Below are 24,573 nucleotides of genomic sequence, written 5' to 3' on the forward strand. Positions count from 1 at the left end.
TAAGGGACCATGTTGCCTTCATCTTGTTTGACCCTGGCTCTACTCACAATTTCATATCAACGGAGTTGGCCACCAAGTTAGACGTCAAGCTCATGAGATGGGAGATGTGGTTGTAGCCGATGGAGCCTTCAAGGGGCAAGGCCTTGATTGGGAAATTGAGGCTTCATGTCCAAGGCTATGCTGACAAAGAATATTTCTTCATCTCTTCTCTCCAACATGAGGATGTTATCCTAGGGGCACCATGGTTCAATAGCATGGCTTCCAACATGAAGTCCCCTGAAAGGAGAATTTACTTCACCCACATGAAAAAAAGCATGTATATAGATGCTAATGAGTCCAGTCATACTATACCACTTGTAAATTCTCCTGCTTTTGACAAATCCATGAAAAGATTAGTTTTTGCATACATGATTTTTGTCAAAGAGTCCCTAAAAGGTCCCAATGTTTCATCAAATAAAAATGGTAGTAAGAAGAATTAGACTTGTCTAATTTTCTAAAAGGATTCCAAGATGTTTTTATCGATGATATCCCTATGGACTTACCTCCAACGAGGGGTTGATGACGATCAAATTGAGCTCCTACCAAGAAGCTCACCGCTTAACAAGCCTCCTTACCAAGTTTCCAAAGCTCAACAAGAGGAGACCATGAGGCAAGTGCAAGAATTGGTAGACAAAGGCATGGTGAGGCCTAGCTCCTCTCCCTTTTTCTCACATGTTCTTTTAGTGCAAAATAAAGATGGCACTTACGGCATGTGTGTGGACTATAGGGCACTAAATCTTATCACTATCAAGAACACATTTTCTGTGCCGCAGGTCAAAGATCTGTTTGATAAGCTACAAGGCTCTACCTACTTCAGTAGCATTGACCTTAAAAGTTGCTATCATCAAATAAGGATGGTGAATGGAGATATCAGAAAGATCGTGTTCAGTACAACATTTTATGAATATCTTGTCATGCCTTTTGGTTCGACAAATGCTCCAGCCATGTTCAATTGTTTAACCCTACCACAAATTCATTGATGATATCATCATCTACTCCAAGTCCTTGGGGAAGCATAAACAACATCTCCGGTGATTTTTTAAGCCTTGAGGGAGAAAAAGCTTTTTATCGATCAAAAGAAGAGAAATTTTTTTCTTCAAGAGATTCAATACTTAGGTCATATTATCTCTCAGGATGGTATCCGTATGGATCCATCTAAGTTAGAAGTGATAAAGGCATGGCCTAATCCAAGGAATCTACATAAGCTACGAAGCTTTATTGGTCTGTGTGCATACATACTATAGACGCTTCATAGAAAAATTCTCTCAAATAGTAGAACCTTTATATGACTTAACAAAGAAGAACGTTAAGTACTCATGGATTGCTAAAGAGCAAAAAACTTTTGACAAGCTCAAAGAGAAGCTTACCTCCCAATCGGTCCTTATGCTTCCGGATCTCTAAAAGCCATTTGAGGTCCAATGTGATGCTTTTGGTGATTGCCTTGGAGCAGTCTTGCTTCAAGAAGGGCATGCCATAGCATATGAGACTCGAACGCTTAATGCCGATGAATGGGTCTTGGACATATACGAAAAAGAGCTTTTAGTTGTTCTACATGCCCTAGATACATGGAAGCACTATCTATTGGGGACTCCATTTATTATGCAAATGGATCACCAAAGTCTCAAGTATTTCATGATGCAAACCAAGTTTTCCAACAATAAAATGAGGTGGGAAAATTTTCTTCTGCAATTTAAATTTCATATTGCTCACATTGCTAGCAAGCACAATGAAGTGGCCGATGCACTTTCACGATATCCAAGGATAAATGTGGTGTCAATATCAACTCACAATGATCTATCTTTTATGATAGATGAGTATGCTACTGAGCGAGACTTTAAGTATGTAGTTACAAACTTTGCATTAGGGAAGAAAGAAGAACCATTCATCTTGGAGGATGGTTATCTTCTAAACGGAAATAGGCTATGTGTTACCCACCCCCTTCGTGAGAAAGTCATGTACAAATTCCATGCTCCTCCTTATGCGGGACATATTCAACCTACTCTTCGAGGAGTAGAGACGTACTTCTATTGGCCTACCATGAAAATGGACATACAAGAGTATGTTTTAAAATGTGTGCTATGCCAAAAGTTGAAATTTGACCGAGGGAAGCAACTTGCATTGTTTCAGTCGACAGGCTTAGCAGGAAAACACTCTCTATGTCTATCAAAAAGACTATCAAGGCACATCAAACGGCAACCCTCTTCAGATCTCAAATTTTCAAGTATCATGGCTTGCCAACATCCGTAGTGTCAGACATAGATCCTAGAATAACCAGTAATTTCTGGAAGGGTCGCTTTGAGAATCTAAAAAGTAGATTAAATTTCTCTTTCGGCCTATCATCCACAAACGGATGACCAAAGTGAAATAACTAATCTAACGATTCTTGAATCTACTAAAAGTCTATGTCATGGAAGTAGATCAACATTCTCAATGAGAGAAGTATCTACCTCTTATAGAATATGCGTACAATGACATTGTACATACTTCTATGGGAAAAAAACCTTTTGACGTTAAAGAGGGAAGATCCAAAAGTCCCTCACTACTTAAAGTACATGGGAAGATCTTCGCTGCTGATGAATATAGCGGAGACTCATAATAATATTTTCCATAGATTAAAGAGGTTATATCCATCTCACATCAAAGGAAAAAAGGGTTGCTGCTAATAAGCACAAAAGAGCCTTAGCCTTTAAGGAAAACGATTGGGTCTTACTAAAGTTTCTCAAGGCTCGTCTAAGACATACTACGAGTAAGAATCCTACGGGCCACCAAGAGTATTATGCAAACTAGCAAAAAGATACTATGGTCCTATTTAAATTCTTAAGCCAATCAATGAGATGGCTTATCAATTAAGCTGCCCAACCATTGGTTCATGCATAATGTTTTCCATGGGAGCCTACTTAAGCTTTATAAAGGAGCACCACCAAAAGAAGCAATAGTTGTAGACCCTCCAAAAATCGAAGATCAAGAAGAAGTACTTCAATCTGAGTCCCTCCTATGACATAAAGACAAGGTATTAATAAATGGTTTATCCTCAACGATATCTTATTAAGTTTAAGAATTATATTTCTTAAGATGCTAGATGGATGCAAGGAACCTAGCTTAAGGATAACATGAACCTTGTCAATGCTTACAGTGATGCTTTAGAGTAAGCGTTTTAAATGAATAATTTTTTGTCTTATAAGACTCATTCTCTTTTTATTGTACACAAACTTAAGTAGTATGCATGCTTAGAATCATGTTTGTGTTGATGACGTCTCTCAAACACCAAGTAGAGTTTTTCCCTCTACCTTGACTATGATATGGATTAAAGAGAAAACATGTGCTTGCAGAAGCTATATCTCCTAAGCACCAAATGTATTAGTCATCCATCTTGGAATGATGTCATAGGGTAAAAAGGGATCCTCTACCCACTAAGAAACATCGATTAATGACTAAGGCTTTATCTCTTCTACCTCGTAGTCGAGAACGACTATGATTTCAAGAGAGAGGTAATGTCATAAAATCTAATATCTAATCAACCCAAATGATTTTGACATATTAAACTGATTGTTTAATGTGGAAGAATAAACGAGAACACAGGTTAGAACATAGAAATGTGCTTATGGATCTATCTCAACACGGGGCCAAAGTCAAAGGGTCCAAATGAGAGATGGTATGTCAAAGAGCAATGCTAGCTAATGGAGCTTAAAGACCTTAGGGTTAGCTTCATTAAAGACCTCCAAAGGTTAGACCTTAGGCAAGATAGGGATGTGCTTGATGTGGGAACCCGGCCCAAGATTGAGGTGCTTGTCGTGTTTGCTGTGACTGAGGTGCTTGAGGTGCTTGTCATGCTTGATGAGTAAGGTGCTTGAGCTGCTTGTCGTACTTGTTGATTAAGGTGCTTGAGGTGCTTGTCGTACTTGAAAAAATAAGGTGCTTGAGAATATTCGCATGCATGGGGAGGTAAGAAAAAGAGACCCTACAAAGGAGGGAAAAAGTCCCCAAAGTTAGGGGAATCTTTGAATCAACCTTCCACTCACCCAAAAGGCATCTCCTTTCTCAAGCGGCACGTGGACATATATCAGACTCTCCCTATGCTTAGCCACATGGTGTGTTTGAATCCTATTGGCTAGGCTAAAGAGGGGTCCAATAAGATTTTAGATTAATTCAACAAATATCTAGATATTATCAAACCCTCTCTTTCAAAGGGGTAAGGAGGAGACTTGTCCTAATGCTACCCTTGTTGCTTGATACACTTTATGCACGTGATTGGCTAGTCTTAGAGGGGTCCAATCATAAATTAAGCTTGAGCTACAAGGGGGGGTCGACCAAGGCAAGTTGGGGGTGTGCTTGGGGGTATACACCCTCTCACACAATCATTTTTCACACATTCTCACTTGGTGAAAGTGCAAGAACTCCATCTCCTTCTCAAAGCTTGTTGAGAAGTTGAGAGCCTACACCAACACTCTTTGCATATGGAAAGCTTGTTGAGAAGTTGAGAGCCTACACCAACACTCTTGGCTATGGAATGCAAATCCAACCAAGAGTCATGCTTCAATGCTTAAGCTTTTCATCTTCTCCATCTTCATTACTATGCTATTATGCTATGTTATGCTAAGCAAGAAGAGTGATGATAAGTGAGGAGCTATTTCTTTCTCCTATGAATGATTCTTCTTCCTCTTCCCTACCCTCATTTCCTACTAGCTCTCTCCACCTTTGAAGGTGTTTGAGGCCTTGGGACTGAGGCCGGGGATGGTTAATGCTTTTACAAAGTTTATGTTATGCTCATGATGCATGAAGCTTTCCATCTTCATACCATCACCTAGTCACAAGAACACAAAGATTGTATTGTACCAAGTCTCTCTTTATGGGAGAATCTATAATACAAAAGCCCATCAGAGAGGGGACCGGCTCCACATAAACCCGGTCCTCAACTGTTGTTAAGTTCTCTAATTCTCTCTCTTGCAAAAGTATTGTTCATGCCAAGTTAATTAAGTATAATGGTTTTGTTGATACCACCAATTAAGTTCACCCTCTATGTTCTCAAAGTAGTCTCATAAAAATGCTCACTATAATTCTCTGAATTGGCTTAAGTAGCCTTTGTTAGTGTGGATGATTTGAATGTATCCATATGGAAATGAAGCCTTGGAGCCTTTTGGTCGATCTTCAATATGTACTGCCAAAAACGAGATGGCAACAAGATATAGTATGGCCTTGCAAAGTAGGGGGGTACCCAAGGGGTGTTCTAGAGGTAGCATGTGGGCAGCGATTATGTCCATTTTGATTGATGGTGCAAGGGATGAGCAAGTTGCAGGTGCTGACGGTTATGACACGCAGCACAAGCTGCTAGCTCACGAGCTAGGATAGGTTTCCCACGAAGCAACGGAAAGGTTTTTATTGGCGCAAGAAAATGCATCGTCTTCTACTTTGAAAGGTGAGGAGAAGAAGAAGAAGATAATTTTAGCGTCGTAGGAAACTATCCCAAGAGACCTTATAGTTCTATCCGACGAGGAGAGTACATTGAGAGAGAGAGAGAGAGAGAGAGAGAGAGAGAGAGAGAGAGAGAGAGAGAGAGAGAGAGGCTAAGTTGAGCTAACTCGGTCAAATTTTGCAAAGTTGGCTCTTTGGTGTAGTGTTTCACAGAGCAGACAAAATACCAAACCTTGCGTGTGAAAGTGCTTTAACTTGGAAAAATAGTTAAATAAGAAACATTAGTAGACTTGAACTTACCAACCTGGAGGGTGAATTCAAAACGCTTGGAAATGTTGAAAGATTTTGAGGATGTTTTCACTTGGTCTTATAGGGATATGGAGGGACTGAAGCCTTCATTTTTCATCAAAAATTGTTCTCACCGAATATGCCAAGCATGTTTGACAACAAAGATATTGTATGGATTCTAATTATAGAATCAAAGTGAAAGAAGAAGTTTATAAGCTCTTAAGGGTTGGCTTCATTACACGGGTAGATTAAGTGACTTGGATGTTTTGAATCGTCATTGTGCCAAAGAAAAACAAGAAGTTGAGGGTATGTGTTGACTATGGAAGCTCAATGCTATCATCATATAATCTTGTATACTAATGCAATGCTAGATGATGTAGCAAGCCATGAGATGCACTTATTCCTTGATGGGTTATCCAGATATATCCAGATCAAAATGGCTCCATAGGTTAATGCAATCCTAGATGATGTAGTAGGTCACGAGATGCACTCATTCCTTCATGGATTCTCCAGATAAAATCAAATTAAAATGGCTCCATAGTTTTGGGAGAAGACATCATTCATACCGAGTAGGGTGCTTTCATTGCAAAATCGGTGAAACTAGCAATATGCTAAAAACAAATGGGTGAGAATTTTTTATTACACGAAGGTATGTAGCCAAATGCCTTAAACTACCAAAGGATGGCATATTCAAGAAAGAAGAACTACCAAAGATGACCGCAACCATTGCAAAGGAGAATTTTCATCCAAGAGCATCAAGGTGAATAATATGTGCATAAGGGTAAAACATATGAAATTTAGCTTTGATTTGAGTGGATTTTGTAGTGTATATGGATGCATCTCAAAGGAGACCAAACGGCCAAGGAGTGCTTAGTGTTAGTCACAAGAGTAGAGGCACAACCACCAGTAGCATGGACAAGGATTATGCATCTTAAATTTGGTAGTTCATGAAACATTATGAAGGGCTTGATGTGAAGAAGACTTCTTGGCTCAAATAGATCTTGACAAATTTATTGCGGACTGAAGAAATTAATGTGGATGAAGGTGTTAGCTCTATAGATTCGTTGAGGAAGTCATTTAATGTGGCAACAATTGGCACCATCCTGTACGAAAGAGTAAAGGGAGGTAAATGTGTTGGATATTGAGATTTTCGACAAAGCAATTGTTATGGTAGAAAGCACTAAAAGTCCAAAAAAGGAGTTGAGATCGTGCATGTGCAAGAGGATGCACCACCACCCAAGAAGAGGAAGAACGGTGTGTATTGATACCCTTACCAGCTTGTTAGCTTCTACCAAGCTACTAAGCAAGTCACACATGCTCTTCTATTGAAGAAAATTTGAACAATGCTTGTAAATAACTTGATGAGAAGCTAAAAAAAAGTGCCTCCCAATTGCAACTCTATCGACAATACAGTTCGTGGTCTCCAACCGTTAATTCCAACATCAATAACTCATAGAGGTGGGTGGCTATGGGCCAAGGAAATCAAGAAAGGCAGATGGCCTGCAATAGTTTTGCCAAAACTGACCTCTTCTTTCTGTACACACAAGAATAGGCCAAGCACTTGTAAGCTTCAGAGACCAAACAAAGTCTCTATGATAACTAGTTATTGAAAGCCAAGCCACGTATCTTTGAGCTGCAAAGAGAACATGTCAAGAGGTACTGACATGTTGAAGAAAGGCAGATGTTGCTTACAACAATAGAGAAATCCAAGAAGGAACTCGATCAGGCCAAAGCTACAATGACAAAAGTGGAAAGAGAAAAGCATGTTGGTGAGTGTTGCTGTACGTATGGTAGTGATGTGTGTGATTACAATCATCCACTTGGACATAAAATAACTATTTCTTATAAAGAGCTCTCATTTGATAAAATGTTCGTAGGCTAACTTTCAACTGCATAAAATCCAAACTATCAACCAGCTTGTTTTCCACCTGTTATACAACAAATATGTGTCATAATTAAATACCATTAAATTATGTCATTGGTGGGTGAGTCAGATTTTGCAAAGGAGGCTATGTCTCTCTCTCTCTCTCTCTCTCTCTCTCTACTCTACTCTTATGTGTGTCGCATGCACCTTGCCTCATTCCTTCAAAATCGTCTTAAGTTAATCACGCAACCTTTGAAATCCAACATGAGTAGCTGAGCATTAAGTCATACAAAGAAATGAGGTGAGCTAGCAATAGTTACAATTTAGAGTTCTTAAACACTTTTGTATTGAAGCTCTCTTTTGTTAACTATGCTATAAAGTGGAACTATTGCTAGCTCGCCTCATTTCTTTGTATTGCCTTGCTCTCAACTCGAGTTCTTAAACACTTTTGTGTTGAAGCTCTCTTTTCTCAACTATGCTCCCCACTCTTTGATATGGGGTTACACTAGCTTGTGCGAAGCATCATATTGCCAAAAAAAAAAAGGGGGGGCTACACTACTCTTGGGCTTATTTCTTGGCCAAGACCGCCATACGTGCCTCCTGGTTGCCTGCGGATAAGGGGGAAATCCATACAAAACTTCTTGACCAAGGTTGATTTTTTTGGCGAGCACCCTAGCTTGAAAAATCTCAAAAGAGTTTATAACTTGTTTGGTAATTGGACGTAATTTTTTTTGGAGGCAATTCACTTTTCCGTGAGTAAAGCAAAAGATAGGGGGGGACATCCGGCGAAAAGCCACCATGTGAATCTAGACTTTACAGCGGGTTCTCTCTTTCAAGTGGCAAAAGGGCATCTAAAGGAGTCTAGAAGGGATGGGAAAAAAAAGGGGGGCAATAAAAATTAAGGGAGAGAATGGTGAAGGCTGTGAGTGTACGCCCATGGAAACTGAATGTGAAAGGTCGGTACAATGAAATTGCTTGTCTAGCAAGAGAGCCAGAGCGCGTGGTAAGAACCAAGTTGTAGCGCACTATCTCCATTGTACGCTCCCCTCTCTTGGTAATGAGCGCCCCTCCTGCCACGCGCTTCAATGTTTGTACCTTTGGGATCCTTCAAGTGTGGTGATATCTTTTCAAGGCTATAAATTAAAATGAGCAGACCCCCCCGACTTCCTATGATCCTCCATATCGTTCTTCTTCTCTTCTCTGTTGCGCGGCCTTGGCTATGGCTTCCCACCAGCTCCTAGCCTCCTTTCTTGTCTTGCTTCTGCTCTTCATGCAGGTATCGTGGCTTTCTTTTTGCAGAAAAGGCTGATATTATTAGATGACAAACAATACAATAATTCTATATTGTGAATTCGTGTCTGCTATTCATGCCGTTCAAGGCGTTAACCAAAGTCTGTATGTATATGCACCCATTGAGATACATGTTACATCTTACACATTTAGAGAAAATCCTTTGAAACATGTGTGTGTGCATGTGCCTCTCTCTCTCTCTCGCTCTCTCTTTGTGTAGGGGAGAAAATTGTGTGTAAGCTATGTGGGTGTTTCTAACATGGAGATAGCAAGCTTGGTGGTGCTTGGGTGTTTTTGGAGTCATGGTTGGCATCCTAGCTCTTTGAACATACCTTCCAACTTGAAGAAGCAAAATTCTATGTTTTGTCATTCGTTTTTTTGAAGAAATTGAAGAGAGTTTCTTTACCTTTGTAGGCAAGCTTATCATCTTCATCATCAACTCCATTGGACTTTGAAGACGATAGCTCGCTTTCCCTCGAGGATTCCTTTCATCGTAGACATGTCTTAGGCTTCGGTAAATATTTTTCTAATTTCCTCTTGGGAGTTTTGGCTTTTGTGTATTTCGTTACATGTGCTTAACCATTTGATGGCTAGTGTTTGGGACTCTTTCCTTTCAATCTTGAGTGTACACTCCCATGTGCTTTTGCTTCAACTACTATATACATTGATGCAAACAAGTGATACATGTACACACGTGCACATGTGTGTACACATGCACACAAAAACAAGTGTGTGTGTGTATATATATATATATATATATATATATATATATATATATATATATATATATGTATATATATAGAGATAGATAGATATCTTAGCAACTTAAATTGTAAGCTCTCTTGAAATAGAGAATTTGCGATCCATTTTATCCTAAATAGCTCTTATAATGGGCAAATGAATTTTTTTGTTGTAATATTGCTGAAATCAAGAAGATTCTCATGTTTTCGGTCCACTTGATTGGATGGGCAAAATGCAGATTGTTCTGGAAAATGTAATGGGAGATGTGGTGCAGCGGGAGCGAGGAAAAGATGCCTCCAAATGTGCATGATATGTTGCAACAAATGTCAATGTGTACCTCCAGGGACTGTGGGTAACAAAGAAGCTTGTCCATGCTATGCAAATCTACTAAATAGTAAGCACAAAGGGAAGTGTCCTTAGATATTCATTCACTTACAAGAATGTGCTTTGATTGGATATTATCTCCTTTTTGACTTTTAGTTTACAAGTTAATTCTTAAAATATTTATATGTCTCCTTTTCAACTTTTAGTTTGTAAGTTGCATCTTGAAATATTTATATTGCAAAAAGTAGTGCTTATAGAAATAGTCGACATTGAATTGTACTGGTATTGCATCAAGCTTTCCACAAATACCTTTATTCAACTCTACATATATATAGGATAAATTTCTCAAGTATAATTGGTTTTGGATGGTTGATTTTACTAGAATATGGCCTAGTTGTCTTTATGAGGTTATTGCCTGGATGGGATGATAACTACTTTTGGTGACAGTTTTCAAATGAAACTTTTAGTTGAAAATTGCACAAATCTTTTTCTCTCTTTTGGATTACACATTCCATAAAGAACATGTTAAACAATTAATTTTCTTTGATTACTTCACGTTATATATGGTACGAAGAAAAAAAGTGATAATGATGTGGATTTTACCGTTAGCCATAGCTCATGATGAGACTCCATAGCATCCCTCCTCTAAGCTTTCACTAAAAACTATGATTTCTCATCACGCATGAGATTTTGCATGAAAAGATTATGGATCTAAACATTTTCATATTATAATAAAAATGAAATGACATGTACTTTGTGCATTTGCAATGTTGTGTTTATAAAAAAGAGAAAATCATACATATGAATGATTTGGAGTGGCATTGTTCTTCACATTTATAAAGATATAATAGGGAACGTGTTTTTTTTTCGTCATTTTTATCTCCGATGTTGAAAGGGCTTTTTATTGTAAAAATATTATGCTTATATAAAAAAGAACTCATTACTTTATCATTTCACTTTGTCATGTGTTTGTATATTATTCAAGAGTCCCTTTGTTGGACATAACAAGTCCTTGTTACCTTCATCTGAAATCTTTTCAATAAAAATGATATAAACTTATTTGCTTTATTGTATACATTATCTAATCTAAGAATTTTTAAGATCACAGAGAAAATCAAAACACAAAATATAAGTGTACCTTTGATATTGCATTGAAGCACATGTTGGACGGATTTGTTGTTAAACCTCCCTTGCATTGTTATATCCCCTTCCCACTAGTGTGTTGTGTCATCGTCATCTCTTTTGCGACTTCTACCAACATGTTGGTTGTCACATTTCACTTTTTTTTATCATACCCATCATTACTTGCATTACTTTTGATGTTCGTGGTCTTAGGGTAGGTTGAATTTGTCGGATTGTCTGTCTATAAGCTCATACATACGCATTGGCATAAACTCACAGTCTTTGGGACACTCTCTATGGTATACATATTGATCAAAGCATGGCTAAGCATGATATCTTTCTCCAAGAGCAAGAGCCCCAATTATGATATCTTTCTCCAAGAGCCCCACATTTGTTGAAAATAGCCTAGAGGTTTCTGTCGTTGTCCTTGTGGAACAAATCTTGCAATCAAGAGATCATTTCGTATCTGCCAAAAATTGTGTCTTATGGGAAAAATCGTGTAATCGATGCATTCTAGCTCTGGATGGAAATCTTTTTGAGAAGTTTCGATGCTCTCTAAATTGTACCACATTTAGCAAACATGTCAATCAAAGCATTGTCAAGCACGACATCTTTTTCAACAACTGATGACTAATGATATCAATGTGAATTTGTATATCCATACTAACATTGCATAGAGCCACATGCTTTCAAGATGCATATGTGTGATTGCATCACGAGAGAGGCTCTCTATTTGCATCGGTTGAAAACAGTGTAGATTTTTGTCCTCGTCATGTTGTGTATATCCAGCAATCGATACAGGCTAAGAGGCGACGTTCTGAACAGAAAGCTCTTCAATCACTTTCGGTGCTTTTCGAAGTGCACCACATTTGGCATACATATCAACCAAGGCATTTCCAAGCACAACATTTTTTTCAACAACCCTCGGAATAATAATATCAGAAGTGAATTTTTAAACTGCATCACATTTAACAAACATGTCAACCAAAGCATTCCCAAGCACATCTTTTTCAACATTCCCTAACTAACAATATCAGTGTGAATTTTTATGTACATATCATTATCTTGCGTGGAGCCACATGCCTTCAGGAGAGAGGCCATCACTTTGAATCCGCTAAAAAAGCCTCGAGATTTTTGGTCTTGTTTTTGTTGTACATGTCTGGTAATCATTCCACTCCATGAGAGGACATTCTAGACAGGAATTTCCTCGAGCACTTTATGTGCTCCCTAAAGTACACCAAATTTGGCGTACATTTTTTGCAACAACTCGAGATTAACGATATTAGAGTGAATTTTGAAGCCCATATTGGTATCCTACATAGAGCTACGTGCCTTCAAGATGCACGTGTAAGTGATTTCATATGGACAGAGGCCCTCAATTTGCATTCGTTGAAAACAACCTAGAGCTTTCTAGTCTTTCTCTTGTTGTGCGTATCCCCACAATCAATGCGTTGCAAGAGATGCCACTCCAAACAGTAAGCTCTCTCATGACATCTTTTTTGACAGCCCTTGACTAACAATAACAACATGAATTTTTATGCCCATATCAATATCTTGCGTAGAGCCACATGCCTTCAGGATGAACGCATATGTGATTGAATCAGGAAAGAGACACGTAAGTAATTGCATTAGGAGAGAGGCACTCACTTTGCATCCACTAGAAACATCCTAGAGATTTCTAGACGTGCTCTTGTTGCGTATATCCTACAATGAACGCACTCCAAGAGGACATACCGAAGAGGAAGCTCCTTACGCACTTTATGTGCTTTTTGAAGCGCACCACATTTGGCATAAATATCGGCCAAGACATTTCCAAGCACGATATTTTTTTGCAACAACCTTGGATTAGTAATATTAGAGTGAATATTTGAAGTGCACCATATGTAGCATACATATTGATCGAGGCAGTGCTAAGCACGACATCTTTTTTTCAACAACCTCTGATTAACAATATCAACGTGAATTTTTAAGCCCATGTCGGCATCCACATGTCTTCAAGATGCATGTTTGAATCTTGAGAGAGACCCTCGCTTTGCATCTAGTGAAAACAGACGAGACTTTGTGTCCTCCCTTGCAATCAGTCCATTCAAAGAGCTTTTTGTGCTCTGTGAAGTGCACCACATTTAGCTGACATGTCAACCAAGGCATTGCCAAACACATATTTTTTCAATAGCCTTTGGCTAACAATATCAGCATGAATTTTTATGCTCATATCAGCATCTCGTGTAGAGCCACATGCCTTCAAGATACAATTGTATGCGATTGTATCTAGAGAGATGCCCTTGCTTTGCATTTGTTGAAAACAGCTTGAAGCTTTTTGACCTGCTCTTGTGCACGTATCCCGAAATCAATGCACTCTAAAAGACGACATTAGACATCAACCCCTGACTAATATGATCAGAATTATTTTTTAAGCTCATATCGATATCTTGCATAGTCACATGCCTTCAAGATGCATGTGTAGGTGATTGTATCGAGACAGATGTCCTCACTTTGCATTTGTTGAAATCAACACAGAGCATCCTATTCAGCGTAGCTTGAAATCAACACATAGCTTCCTGCCTGCAACAAGCTCTCACAAGTCGTGTTTGACGATTTCTTTCTTTAAGTTTAGTCTTTCAATTTACTTCTTTTTTATTCTACACTAAGATATTGGATTACCTCCACAAAGACTGAATTAATTTGGTCTCATAGGTCGTTTTGGCCTTTTCAAGACGTTTAATATATCATTATCTTGTCAACACTTGAAAACAGTGCATGACTTTCGGCCCAGCACATGCAAAAATTAGTGCTTCTTGCCCCCCCCCCCCCCCCCCCCCCCCCCCCCCCCCCCCCCCCCCCTGGTTATTACTGTTTGGCATGCTAAAACGACGTAGAGTTTTAAGCTCTCTCTCTCTCTCTCTCTCTCTCTCTCTCTCTCCGGTCGGCCTGTATACCAGTGAGCCAGGATTAGAGGGAAGATAAAGGCAAAACAAGAAGGTAACCAAGTTAAACAAAATCAAAATTACCTTTGCAAGTGCTCTCTGTCTCCGGCAGTAGATACTCTCTCTCTCTCTCTCTCTCTCTCTCTCTCTCTTTCAAAAGGTCCAAAATACTAAGTTCGGGGTGGATGCTTGACATCAAGAAATGGTTTGGAAGATAGGATGCATGTCACTTGGTCAAGGATGCATCGATCGACTCCCAAGTTAACGAGGCATTTTTACAATGCCAATGTATCACGGCTTGGGAGAAATCCGGAGGTTCTCGCTTCAGTCATTACACCACATACACTGTCCCAAACTACAAATCTCTCTTCTTCTCTGAACGCGGTAATCGAACCTATCCCTACATCTTTGAGCCCATCCCATTGAGTGCAATCTGCACCATTGCCTCCATTCGTCTTAGTTCCCATTCTCTACGCTGCGAGACGGTACGTTGGGGCACTGGCGAGGAGTTTCATCGACTTTGCACTTTATGCCCTCGTCAAGTGCAAGAGAGTGAGTACCACACACTACTTGAGTGCTTAGCTTTTGATCACATTAGGTCTTCTTTTCCCCATATATTCAGCCATGAGCTCTCCCTACATACCTTTCTTTCCCAACCACGATGTGGACTCTCTATTGCAACGCTCATTTCAGCCATTTTTGGGCATCGAGAGTCACTTATGACCTCCACTCACACCACGTGACATGTTCATTTGGTCCCATAGGTCATATTTGACCTCCGAGGACGATAATAGAACTCTCTCTCTCTCTCTCTCTCTCTCTCAAACACACATACACACACACACACAAACATAGACACACAATGTTTGAGCAATCGACCATTGATGACTTCTAGCCCCTACTTTTTTTGAGTGATTACCTACCTGCTTTATTTTCTTTTTCAACTTCTTATTGTTTATGCACCATTCTTTTTCAAATTCTCTGTCTAATGAAAACCAACTAGTTGGATTGCCTCTCCTTTCAGGGTTTTCAAAATCGCTCTTAGATAATCAAGGTAAAAATTTATAGGTGCCTTTCAAGTCACTTAATCATGAAATGCTCAACAATATATGAATTATTGGTTTTAAGAGAGAGAGAGAGAGAGAGAGAGAGAGAGAGAGAGAGAGAGCATTCTATTCACAATTACATGCATGTTGAAGACTTGAGAATCATTTTTCAATGGACTTCCATTGGATCATCTCACGACACACTTCTACTTGTTTCTTCTGAACAAAAATTGTAATTGTTGCAAACAAGGATCAAAGATCGGAGACAATGCATGTTTATACTTTGTGATGGTGGTGAAAGGTAACCATATGATACTCTTGCCTTATGCAATGTAGATTCTAACTCTACCAATTTACTTATGCATGTCTCCTCATATTTTGGAAGGATTGTCTACATTGTACTACAAAACAATCCATTGGTTCAAATAAGAATCTTGCACAATTTTTTTGGATACGAAAGGAAAATTTGAAAAATTTAACATAATTTTTTATATTTTTACACTTTTTCTCAAAATCTAGGTGGGTTTTTCCTTTTCCTCTTCCTCTCAATTGACATTCTTGAATTTCAAAGTGGTTTCTTAGTGTATTTGTTCGAGATAGCTTGGATTAGCTTGGTCTCGATCTTTATAAATTTGTTCCAAGGGAGGTGTTCAGTGTCTTTTGGATTAGAGGCGATATGTTTTTTAGATTGGAAATGGTCTTTTGAATTGGAGCTATTTTTTTGCACCTGAATTTGGATGTTTTAGAGTTGTCAAATATCATAGTTTAAACCCCAAGGGGAGGGTGGTTAGATTTATGGGCTTCCATCGTATATGCTTGTGTTGTGTGTAGCACCTTTTGTCTATGGGATGCTTAGACGATAGGAATCATCTGGTAGCATTTGAAAACGACACTAGCAGTATGGACTCACCTAGATTTACTACAAGGTTTCATAAAATGTCCTAAAAGAGATAACACAAGTTCTCAAGTGGATTTGGGTTGATTTAGAGCTTCTTATGATGTTATGCATACTACTAGATGAGATGCTTAATCCAACTCTATATAATGAATCTTTTTATACTCACTTTCATTTACTCTAGTCATCAATTTGTGTTTACACTCTAATTTCTATTGTGTTATCAAAGTATTGATTATCATGTTAATGCCATAAATGGTTCTCTATTTTATCCTCCTTAATCTTATTGCCAAGAAACTCATGGAGACCTGCATGAACCGCTTCATACTCGATAGGCTATTGGAGCTCCACATGGAAGAAGCCTCCCATAAACCTTGGGCTTTAAACGACTTTGCACTTATGGCCTCTCTCAAGGAGAGACTCTTGCTCACACTCATCAATGAAAGAGACAAGGAGGCACTCAAAATTGAACTACTCCACATCCTATAGGATAATGGGACGATAAATCTTGAGTTGTACTTAATTACTTGTCCTCTCAATATGAGAGCCTTTGAAACACAGCATTGCAATGCAAAATTGGCCACCTCCTTGGTGTAAAAGGTCTCATTTCTACCAATGGAAGAGGGCCTATGCACAAACCATTTATCAAAAGTGACCGAGTAAATTGGAGAAGGGAAATGTTGCAAAGATGGAAATATCTTGTGGTTTGATCATGCCTTATGGATTATCATGCATAATTTGCATGTATTCTTCCTAGTCAGCTCACTCAAGATATATATATGTTATTCCTTAGATGGTTCTCCATAGAGGCTTAAAAAAGGCATCAAGGCCCTCCTCGTACTTCTACTGTAGTGAACACTTCAAAGGAGCAATAAAATGTCTCATACTTTTTGGACATCAAGCATCTTGTACTAGCAACACTAGAAAAGTGGACAACTAAACCAAATAGCTAATCACTTCTACTACAAAGGTGATGTATGGTGAGAGGACTCAGAAACAAGGCCTTATAGACCTAGCTAATAGAGGACAATGTGGTGGCAGAGGACAATACCCAATAATGAGAAGAATACTTCCATACCTTGCACACGTCACTCTTGGCACCTTGCATCCCCAGCTAACTTGTGAGCAAGCTGCCATACCCCCGACCACCCCAAACTTCCCTACCTTGCGCAAGAATCTAATATCAACCCCCACAAAGCAATACAATACTTTACCCCCTTATGTCATCCTAGCACCAAATCTCGATTGTACAACTAATCTTGCATGCCAATTTTTAGGGATGTAATTGGAAGCTTCATTTTGTCTCAAATGAGAAGACAAAGGAAAACTTCTTTCGATTAAAAGAAGGTTCCCATGGTCTACATGGGTGTTAACCATGTCAAAAAGCTTTGGGTGTGTTGTTTTTTGGGGTGAACATTGCACCTACCTGGTATGACCACTTAGACATTTGATGCTACTAAAATCTTTTTGTAGTACAAAATTCGTGTTTAAGCACTTAAACAATGAATGCACCCATTGATCATGGATTTATGCAAAGTTTTTAGCCTGCCATTCTTTTATAGTAATATTGAAATGTTCAATAGACAATTTGGTAGTCTGATCTTGAATGGGCTAAACCATACATCCTCACAAAAAGCAAAGAGGCATTGGCACTAAAGTATTCATTTGGTTACTCATATTTTCACTAGGGACGAGCTATAGTTCTGTCCAACCATCTCTACTTAGAGATCATATGTAATCAATGGTGCACAACACGTTCCACGTAAATATAGCTATCCCTCTAGCACAAACATGGAATACACTATCAAGAATATCGAAGAAAAAATTCTTGGGACATTTTGATAAGACATCAAATAATTGTGTACTAGTATGTAAAAAATTCATTACTCAATAGGTGATGAACAAAGACTATTAGGGTAGTACTTTGAAACATGTGATTCTCCCACTCAGATTATGCTTTTGATTAAGAGCTAGAACATGTCCCTATTAATGGCATGCCTACACACAGTAGGTGATGAACAAAGACTATTAGGGTAGGACTTTGTACCATGTGATTCTCCCACTCACATTTTGCTTTTGATTAAGAGATAGATAGAACATGTCCCTATTAATGGCATGCCTACTAAGAAATTGACTCCATGTGCTCAAGTAAAGGGCTAGAAGAATCAACTAAAAGCCTTGCTATTCCATAACCTCCACATTCAGTCTTGGTGGATTGTAGGGTCTATTTATGATTGTGTCATTAGCCTCCCTGGAAAAGGTGCTCACCTATTCTATGCTAATATCAAAAAGTTTTATGAGAACATTCCACACCATGGGACACATGGACTCAATGAACACATTAGCATGATCATAAAGGATACCTTTACAATAGACCAATCACAGTATCCCCAAAACTTGCACCATTGGCACATGGTCTCAACATAAGTATAAGTTTGGGCTTTCGTTTTTCAAACAAGAAGTAATTGAAATGAATACATGACTAATAGAGAACATGCTAATCCTATGTCTTGGAAAGGTATACAAACAAAGGAATGGAATCCTATGGGATTATCTAGCTCACCTATATGGTGCAACCTCTACCTACATGGCCTATAATTCAGGTATGTTACATATGCTAACCACCTCACCATAAAGAGACATGCTCAAATAAATTCAACAAACACACACACACACACACACACACACACACACACACACACACATATTGATGATATCCTATGTATTGATACTACCAACCCAATGTTTTTCACCCAAGAATACCCTATCTACCCCCCTCAGCAATCTTGATGTCAACCGTTAACTACAAGCTGTAAGATTTGTTGTGGGTCACATGTGTAGTAAGATTGTTGACACACACACACACACACACACACACACACACACAAGTTACTATCCCCATGGGAACAGCCACACTAATACCTAATAACAAAAGAACATTATTAAAAAGGTCTCATTCCATATACCTTAGTTTGCACAAGAGAATCCTCTTCATGCAAGATCCTCTCTCCCAAAACAAGGTAGCCCCTTGAGGTGCTCAAAGAAGCACACCGGCCACGCCATCATGGCACCTTCTCTAGAATAATCTCTAAAGGCTTCTTGCCTTTCATAGCCCACCACAAGATGGTTCGCCAAGAAGTATCACACCATGCAAGAAGGAAGTATACTATTTAAGGGCACTTTCTTGGGATATAGCTACAAGGAGGCTAAGTGATAATTTGGTTGGACCATTGTCCTATCTCACACCTCACCTTCACCCCATGGAGCAGCAAGCATAGGTAAATGTATATCAAGGGAAGATAGAACAAAAGTCCATGCTTTTGGGTAAGGTGTACATTGATGGCAAGTGAGCATCATCTATGACACCTACCTTCCACATAGTTGTGATGGTGGCAAGTAATCAGATGAACACTCTTACCTTATACATTGTATCTTCTAACTCTGCTAATCTACCGTGTATGGGCCCTCACTTTTTGGAAGAATTGTATACTCTGTATTGCAATACAATCATTTTTTTAAAGCTACATACTCTTTTCTCAATGTCCATGTACAATTTTGTATATACAAAAAGTCTAAATGTAATGATATATAAAGAACTACCTACACACACACACACACACACACACACACACACACACGCACGCACGCGTAGAGAATATTTCTAATTTGACACTTCCATTAAGTGCAACTCATTCTATTTGTTTGTTGTAGCTATCATTTCTCACTTATCCTTCAACAAAAAAGGTAGTTATCAAAGCTACATGTATCACTATGGTTTCCCTTGACCTGTTCACTTGGGACTATGATTGATGCCTAAGGACATTGTCAATGTACTCAATATTACCTTGAAAGATTATTATTTGCATGGTCTCTAGGGCACTGTCTCATGCTCCACTATCCTTGAGTGGCTTCAGTCTACAATGGGCTTTGCAGGCAGTACTCTAGAGCTCTTTTTGATGGGCTGTGGCATTTTCTTGGTCTAGATTTTGGATGAACACTACCTTGACCCCTCTCGCATCACTCATCTATTCCCTTAGGGACCCATCTTTGGATTAAGAGATCCAATCCCCAAGGCTTTATACAAGAATTACACAATTCAAAGTACTTCATTGATACACATTTTTTATTACATTAGAGTGAAAAAGCAAAAGATAGGAGAGGAAATTATCATGTATGGCATAGCCATGAGCTAATGTGCACCATAAGTATCTAGTGTCTAGTGCTACCCTTCAATGTGTGTGAATGACAAAAACATCAAGTTGCCACGAAATGTATAGTTTCATGGATGGAGATAGTGGCTACAATCAGCTCATAATTTCACTCGAAGATAGAGCCAAGACCACATTTGTCACTGAGTGGGGAGCCTTTATGTATCTGATAATGCCATTTGGGCTATGCAATGCTCCAGTAGTCTTTCAATGATGTACAATGGAGATTTTTGTAAGTTCTTGACTATCTTTGTTGAGGATTTCACTATATTCTCCTCTGAAGAAATGCATTTATTATTTTTGGAGATGGTTTTTGAGAGGTGCAGAGAAAATAGAATTTATCTAGACCCTTTCAAGTAAGTATTCATGGTGTAGAAGGGACAACTTATGGCACATATTGTTTCCAAAAATGGAATTGAAATGGCTAATGATAAAATCAAGTCTACTCAGCAAGCCAAAGCACCCACAACAATGTCAGAGTTAAGTTCCTTCCTAGGATATACTAACTTTTATAGGAGGTTTGTGTGTATGTTTGCAGCTAAGGCACTTTCTCTATATGAATTGACCAAGGAAGGAAACAAGTTTATTTTCACTGAGGAATGTGAGAAAATGTTAGGAAATAAGACGTAGCTAAATAGATAATTGAGTAGATTACTTAATGGAGAGAGACAGATTTACATACACGAGATTATAGAGTAGAGAGAGAGAGAGAGAGAGAGAGAGAGAGAGAGAGAGAGAGAGAGAGAGTACACACGATATATGTGGTCTACGTCCATGGGAAAGCAGCCACTCAATGGATTTAGTACTTCAAAACAAGAAGTAGTTTACAAAGGGATTATACCCTTAATGGAGCTCCCACCTTGCTTCACTCTCACCACCTCACACTCACCTTGTTGCATCAACTTCACACTATGAAATGTGTGTAGAAATGGCATCCTTTTATAGGCCAAAAGGGCTGCCCTCTCTCATGAGAGGCAGCCATGTGTAGCCGCCCTTGTGTAGATAAGTCCAAATCGGACCCTCCAATCCACCCATGTGTGGCCGCCCTTGAGAAGACAAGTCCGCTTTTGAATTCGGCCACCGGCCACCGGCCATTGACTACCGGCCAACCGACGGTTGTTTTCCGACCACTTTCCGGCCGCCGTCCAGCCATAATATTCCGGCGAGGGGAAAAAAAGTCTCGGGGGCTTCCGCCCTCGAGGCCCCTAAAGTTGCCCATGATTTTTGGCCGTGACAATTTTGGTTTCTGGCGAGTGATTTTCCTTCACGCACGATGGCTTCTCCTCATAGTGGGGGCCTTACAAAGGTGCGCTTTTACCACAAAAAATTACAAGGGTAAATCAGGCTCCATACTTAACAATCTCCCACTTGGAGATTGATCTCCAAACCAAATCTGTGACTGCTTTCCATTCTGGCTTCTTATCCTTGAATGCCGATTGAAGATGAGCAAAAGCTCAACTTCTCCTTGTTGAACACCTTTGTAAACATGTCTGCAAGATTTTCACTTGTATGCACCTTTCCTAGCTTTAGCTGTCCCTCTTCCAAAAGAGTGCGTATGAAGTGATATCTCACCTCAATGTGCTTTGTCCTTGAATGAAAGGCTGAGTTCTTTGCAAGATGGATAGTGCTTTGGCTATCACTGTACAAGACACAATTGTCTTGTTTGAATCCAAGCTCTTCTAAGAATCTGTGAAGCCACATAATTTCTTTGCTTGCCTCTGTCATTGCTACATACTCTGCTTCCGTGGTAGAAAGTGAAACCACTTTCTACAGCTTGAAGCCCAGCTTACTGCTGTGCCTCCAATCGTGAACACATAGCCAGTAGTGCTCCTTCGAGTATCTTTGTCACCTGCCATATCTGCATCATCATACCCTTCTAGAAAAATATCAGTTCCTCCAAAATACAAAGCATTTGTTGTTGTCCCTTTTAGATACCTAAGTATCCACTTCAAAGCTTGCCAATGCTCTTTACCTGGGATGTCCATGAACCTACTCACAACTCCCACTGCATGTGCAATTTCTGGCCTTGTCCAGACCATAGCATACATTAGAGAACCTACCGCTACAGCATATGGAACTTTAGACATATAGGCTATCTCCTCTTGTGTCTTTGGACACATATCCTTCGTTAGTTTAGAATGACCAGCCAAAGGTGTAGAAACTGGTTTTGCATTTTGCATTGCAAACCTTTCTAGTACCTTCTTGATGTAATCTTCTTGAGATAGCTTTATTTTCTTCTTCGTCCTATCCCTTGATATTTTCATACCAAGTATCCTCTTTGCAGCACCTAAATCTTTCATTGAAAAAGATTTAGACAGCTCCTCTTTAGGTCTTTTATGTCCTGCATGTTACCACTTGCAATCAACATGTCATCAACATACAACATTAGGATGGTGACTTTCCCATCTCCCAAATTCTTCGTGTAGACGCAGTGATCCGAGTTGCATCTTGTGAATCCATGATCCAACATCCATCGATCAAACTTCAAGTACCATTGTCTTGATGCTTGCTTTAAACCATACAAGCTCTTCTTTAATCTGCAAACCATTTTCTCCTTACCTTTTACTTCATACCCCTTTGGTTGAAGCATGTAGATTTCCTCTTCTAAGTCACCACCACAATGCCGTATTTACATCCATTTGCTCGAGATTTAGATCATGAGCAGCCACAAGGCTTAAGACAAGCCTAATTGAGTTCATTTTTACAACAGGAGAAAATATTTCATTGAAGTCAATACCTTTCTTTTGAGAAAACCCTTTTACCACAAGCCTAGACTTGTACCTTTTCTTCCCACCTTCTTCTTCCTTCAGCTTGTACACCCATTTGTTTTGAAGTGCCCGCTTACCTTTAGGCAACTCAACCAGCTCCCATGTTTGGTTGCGATGTAGTGAGTCCATCTCCACTTGCATGCTCTTCGTCCATTCTTCTTTGGATTCATGTTGCATAGCTTCTTCGTATGATTCTGGCTCTCCACAATCTGAGATCAAGAGATGGTTGAAGGAAGGAACAAACCTTTCTGGAGGTCTACTTGCTCTTGTAGATCTTCGAGGAATAGGTTGAGGCTCCTCATTTGGTTGACGTTGTTGCACATTGTCACCGTTTGCAGTCCTTGAATCTTCACCGTCCTCAAGCTCCATGTACTCATCGCCTGTTTCTTTTGTTTGTTTTCTTTCCAAGTAATCTTTGTACATATTTTGTTCGTTAAAAATTATATCCCTACTCCTTAAGATTTTACCATCTTCAGGATTCCATAGGCGATACCCAAAGTCACCTTCTCCATAGCCAATGAAGAAACACTTTTTGGACTTTGCATCTAGCTTTGATCTTAGGCTTCTATCTATGTGCATGAAAGCCTCACACCCAAACACTTTGAGAAATGCATAATTCATCGGTTTACCTGTCCATGCCTCTTCTGGAACTCCCCCATCCAATGCCGTTGAGGGTGACCGATTGATTAAGTACACAGACGTACTTACAGCTTCCGCCCAAAGCTCAAGCGGTAGGCCAGCATGTAGCCACATGCGTCGTGCTGGCTCCATGATTGTCATGTTCATCCTTTCTGAAATCCCATTTTGTTGAGGTGTCCTTGGGGTTGTCCTTTGCCTCCGAATGCCATTGCTAGCTTGTAGACTAATAAAAAGAGCCATGCAAAAGGTTTCCTAGCAAAAGTCATTAGTTAATCTCTCATCCTCTATGAGATATGATGCACCAAAGATGTCTATCTCAATTTGTACTTCTGCATCTTCGTCGTCAAACTCTACTTCTTTGTCGCTCTCCACATCGGCTTCATTATTTGACACCTCATCTCTAGGTTCAGACTATTGCTCAATGCTGACATCCACCTCAAAATCTAAACTTAAAGTTGGATTCGGTCCTATGTAGGCTTTGTTCATTAGGACATGCATGTATTTTTTGATAATCCAAGCCCAAATTAGTAAGAATCTTTTTAGTGGCTGGACGGGTAGGGGGCATGTGATTCCCTTCTAGCAAGATTTGCTCATTCAGGAACCTGACGTTACATGAACAAGTCAGCCCTTTGATCACTTTATATGAACTATAATTTGCACTTTACCATGCTTAGGATAAATATGTTTACTTGAAAAGCTCTGTGAGACTGAGGCGCCAGGCCAACTGTAGATAGACTACAAATTAAGCATTGCCAATGCGGTACGGAGAATTGAGATTTTTTCACCAGTGTAGAGAAGCATGCGTGCAAGACTTTGCATCATCTCACCCTCCTCATCGTTGCTATCATGCCGTCGATATGAACGGGATGGCTGAGGTTGATCCATAGTACTGTGTTCAATGTTGTCACCTTCTATGTTGGAATCCATGTGAAAGAACGCATCCAACATCTGCTCCATCTCTACTTCTTGAAATGTCGCTTCAGGTATTGGTTGGGAGGACTCAATCAATGGCTGCT

The 24,573-nt window shown here is 39.4% G+C and overlaps 1 protein-coding gene across 1 annotated transcript; it reads left to right on the top strand.

Annotated features, from left to right (window-relative positions):
* The first annotated feature begins 8,640 nt into the window (after positions 1–8,640).
* LOC147439743 (cypmaclein-like) lies at positions 8,641–10,136 on the top strand. The gene is made up of 3 exons (XM_086485534.1): positions 8,641–8,876; positions 9,305–9,404; positions 9,870–10,136. Exons 1-3 carry the CDS (start codon positions 8,820–8,822, stop codon positions 10,049–10,051), a joined length of 339 nt encoding a protein of 112 aa, XP_086341660.1. The 5' UTR covers positions 8,641–8,819; the 3' UTR covers positions 10,052–10,136.
* Positions 10,137–24,573: the final 14,437 nt, after the last annotated feature.

This window comes from Adiantum capillus-veneris, chromosome 16 (genome assembly GCF_014529385.1).
Source record: "Adiantum capillus-veneris isolate H3 chromosome 16, ASM1452938v2, whole genome shotgun sequence".
Taxonomy (NCBI): Eukaryota; Viridiplantae; Streptophyta; class Polypodiopsida; order Polypodiales; family Pteridaceae; genus Adiantum; species Adiantum capillus-veneris.

Excerpts from the sequence above, each read along its gene's own strand:
- LOC147439743 (XM_086485534.1), top strand. The coding sequence starts at position 8,820 with ATGGCTTCCCACCAGCTCCTAGCCTCCTTTCTTGTCTTGCTTCTGCTC. Across the intron at positions 8,877-9,304 it reads TGCTTCTGCTCTTCATGCAG|GCAAGCTTATCATCTTCATC; the intron begins GTATCGTGGCTT and ends TTACCTTTGTAG. Across the intron at positions 9,405-9,869 it reads TAGACATGTCTTAGGCTTCG|ATTGTTCTGGAAAATGTAAT; the intron begins GTAAATATTTTT and ends GGCAAAATGCAG.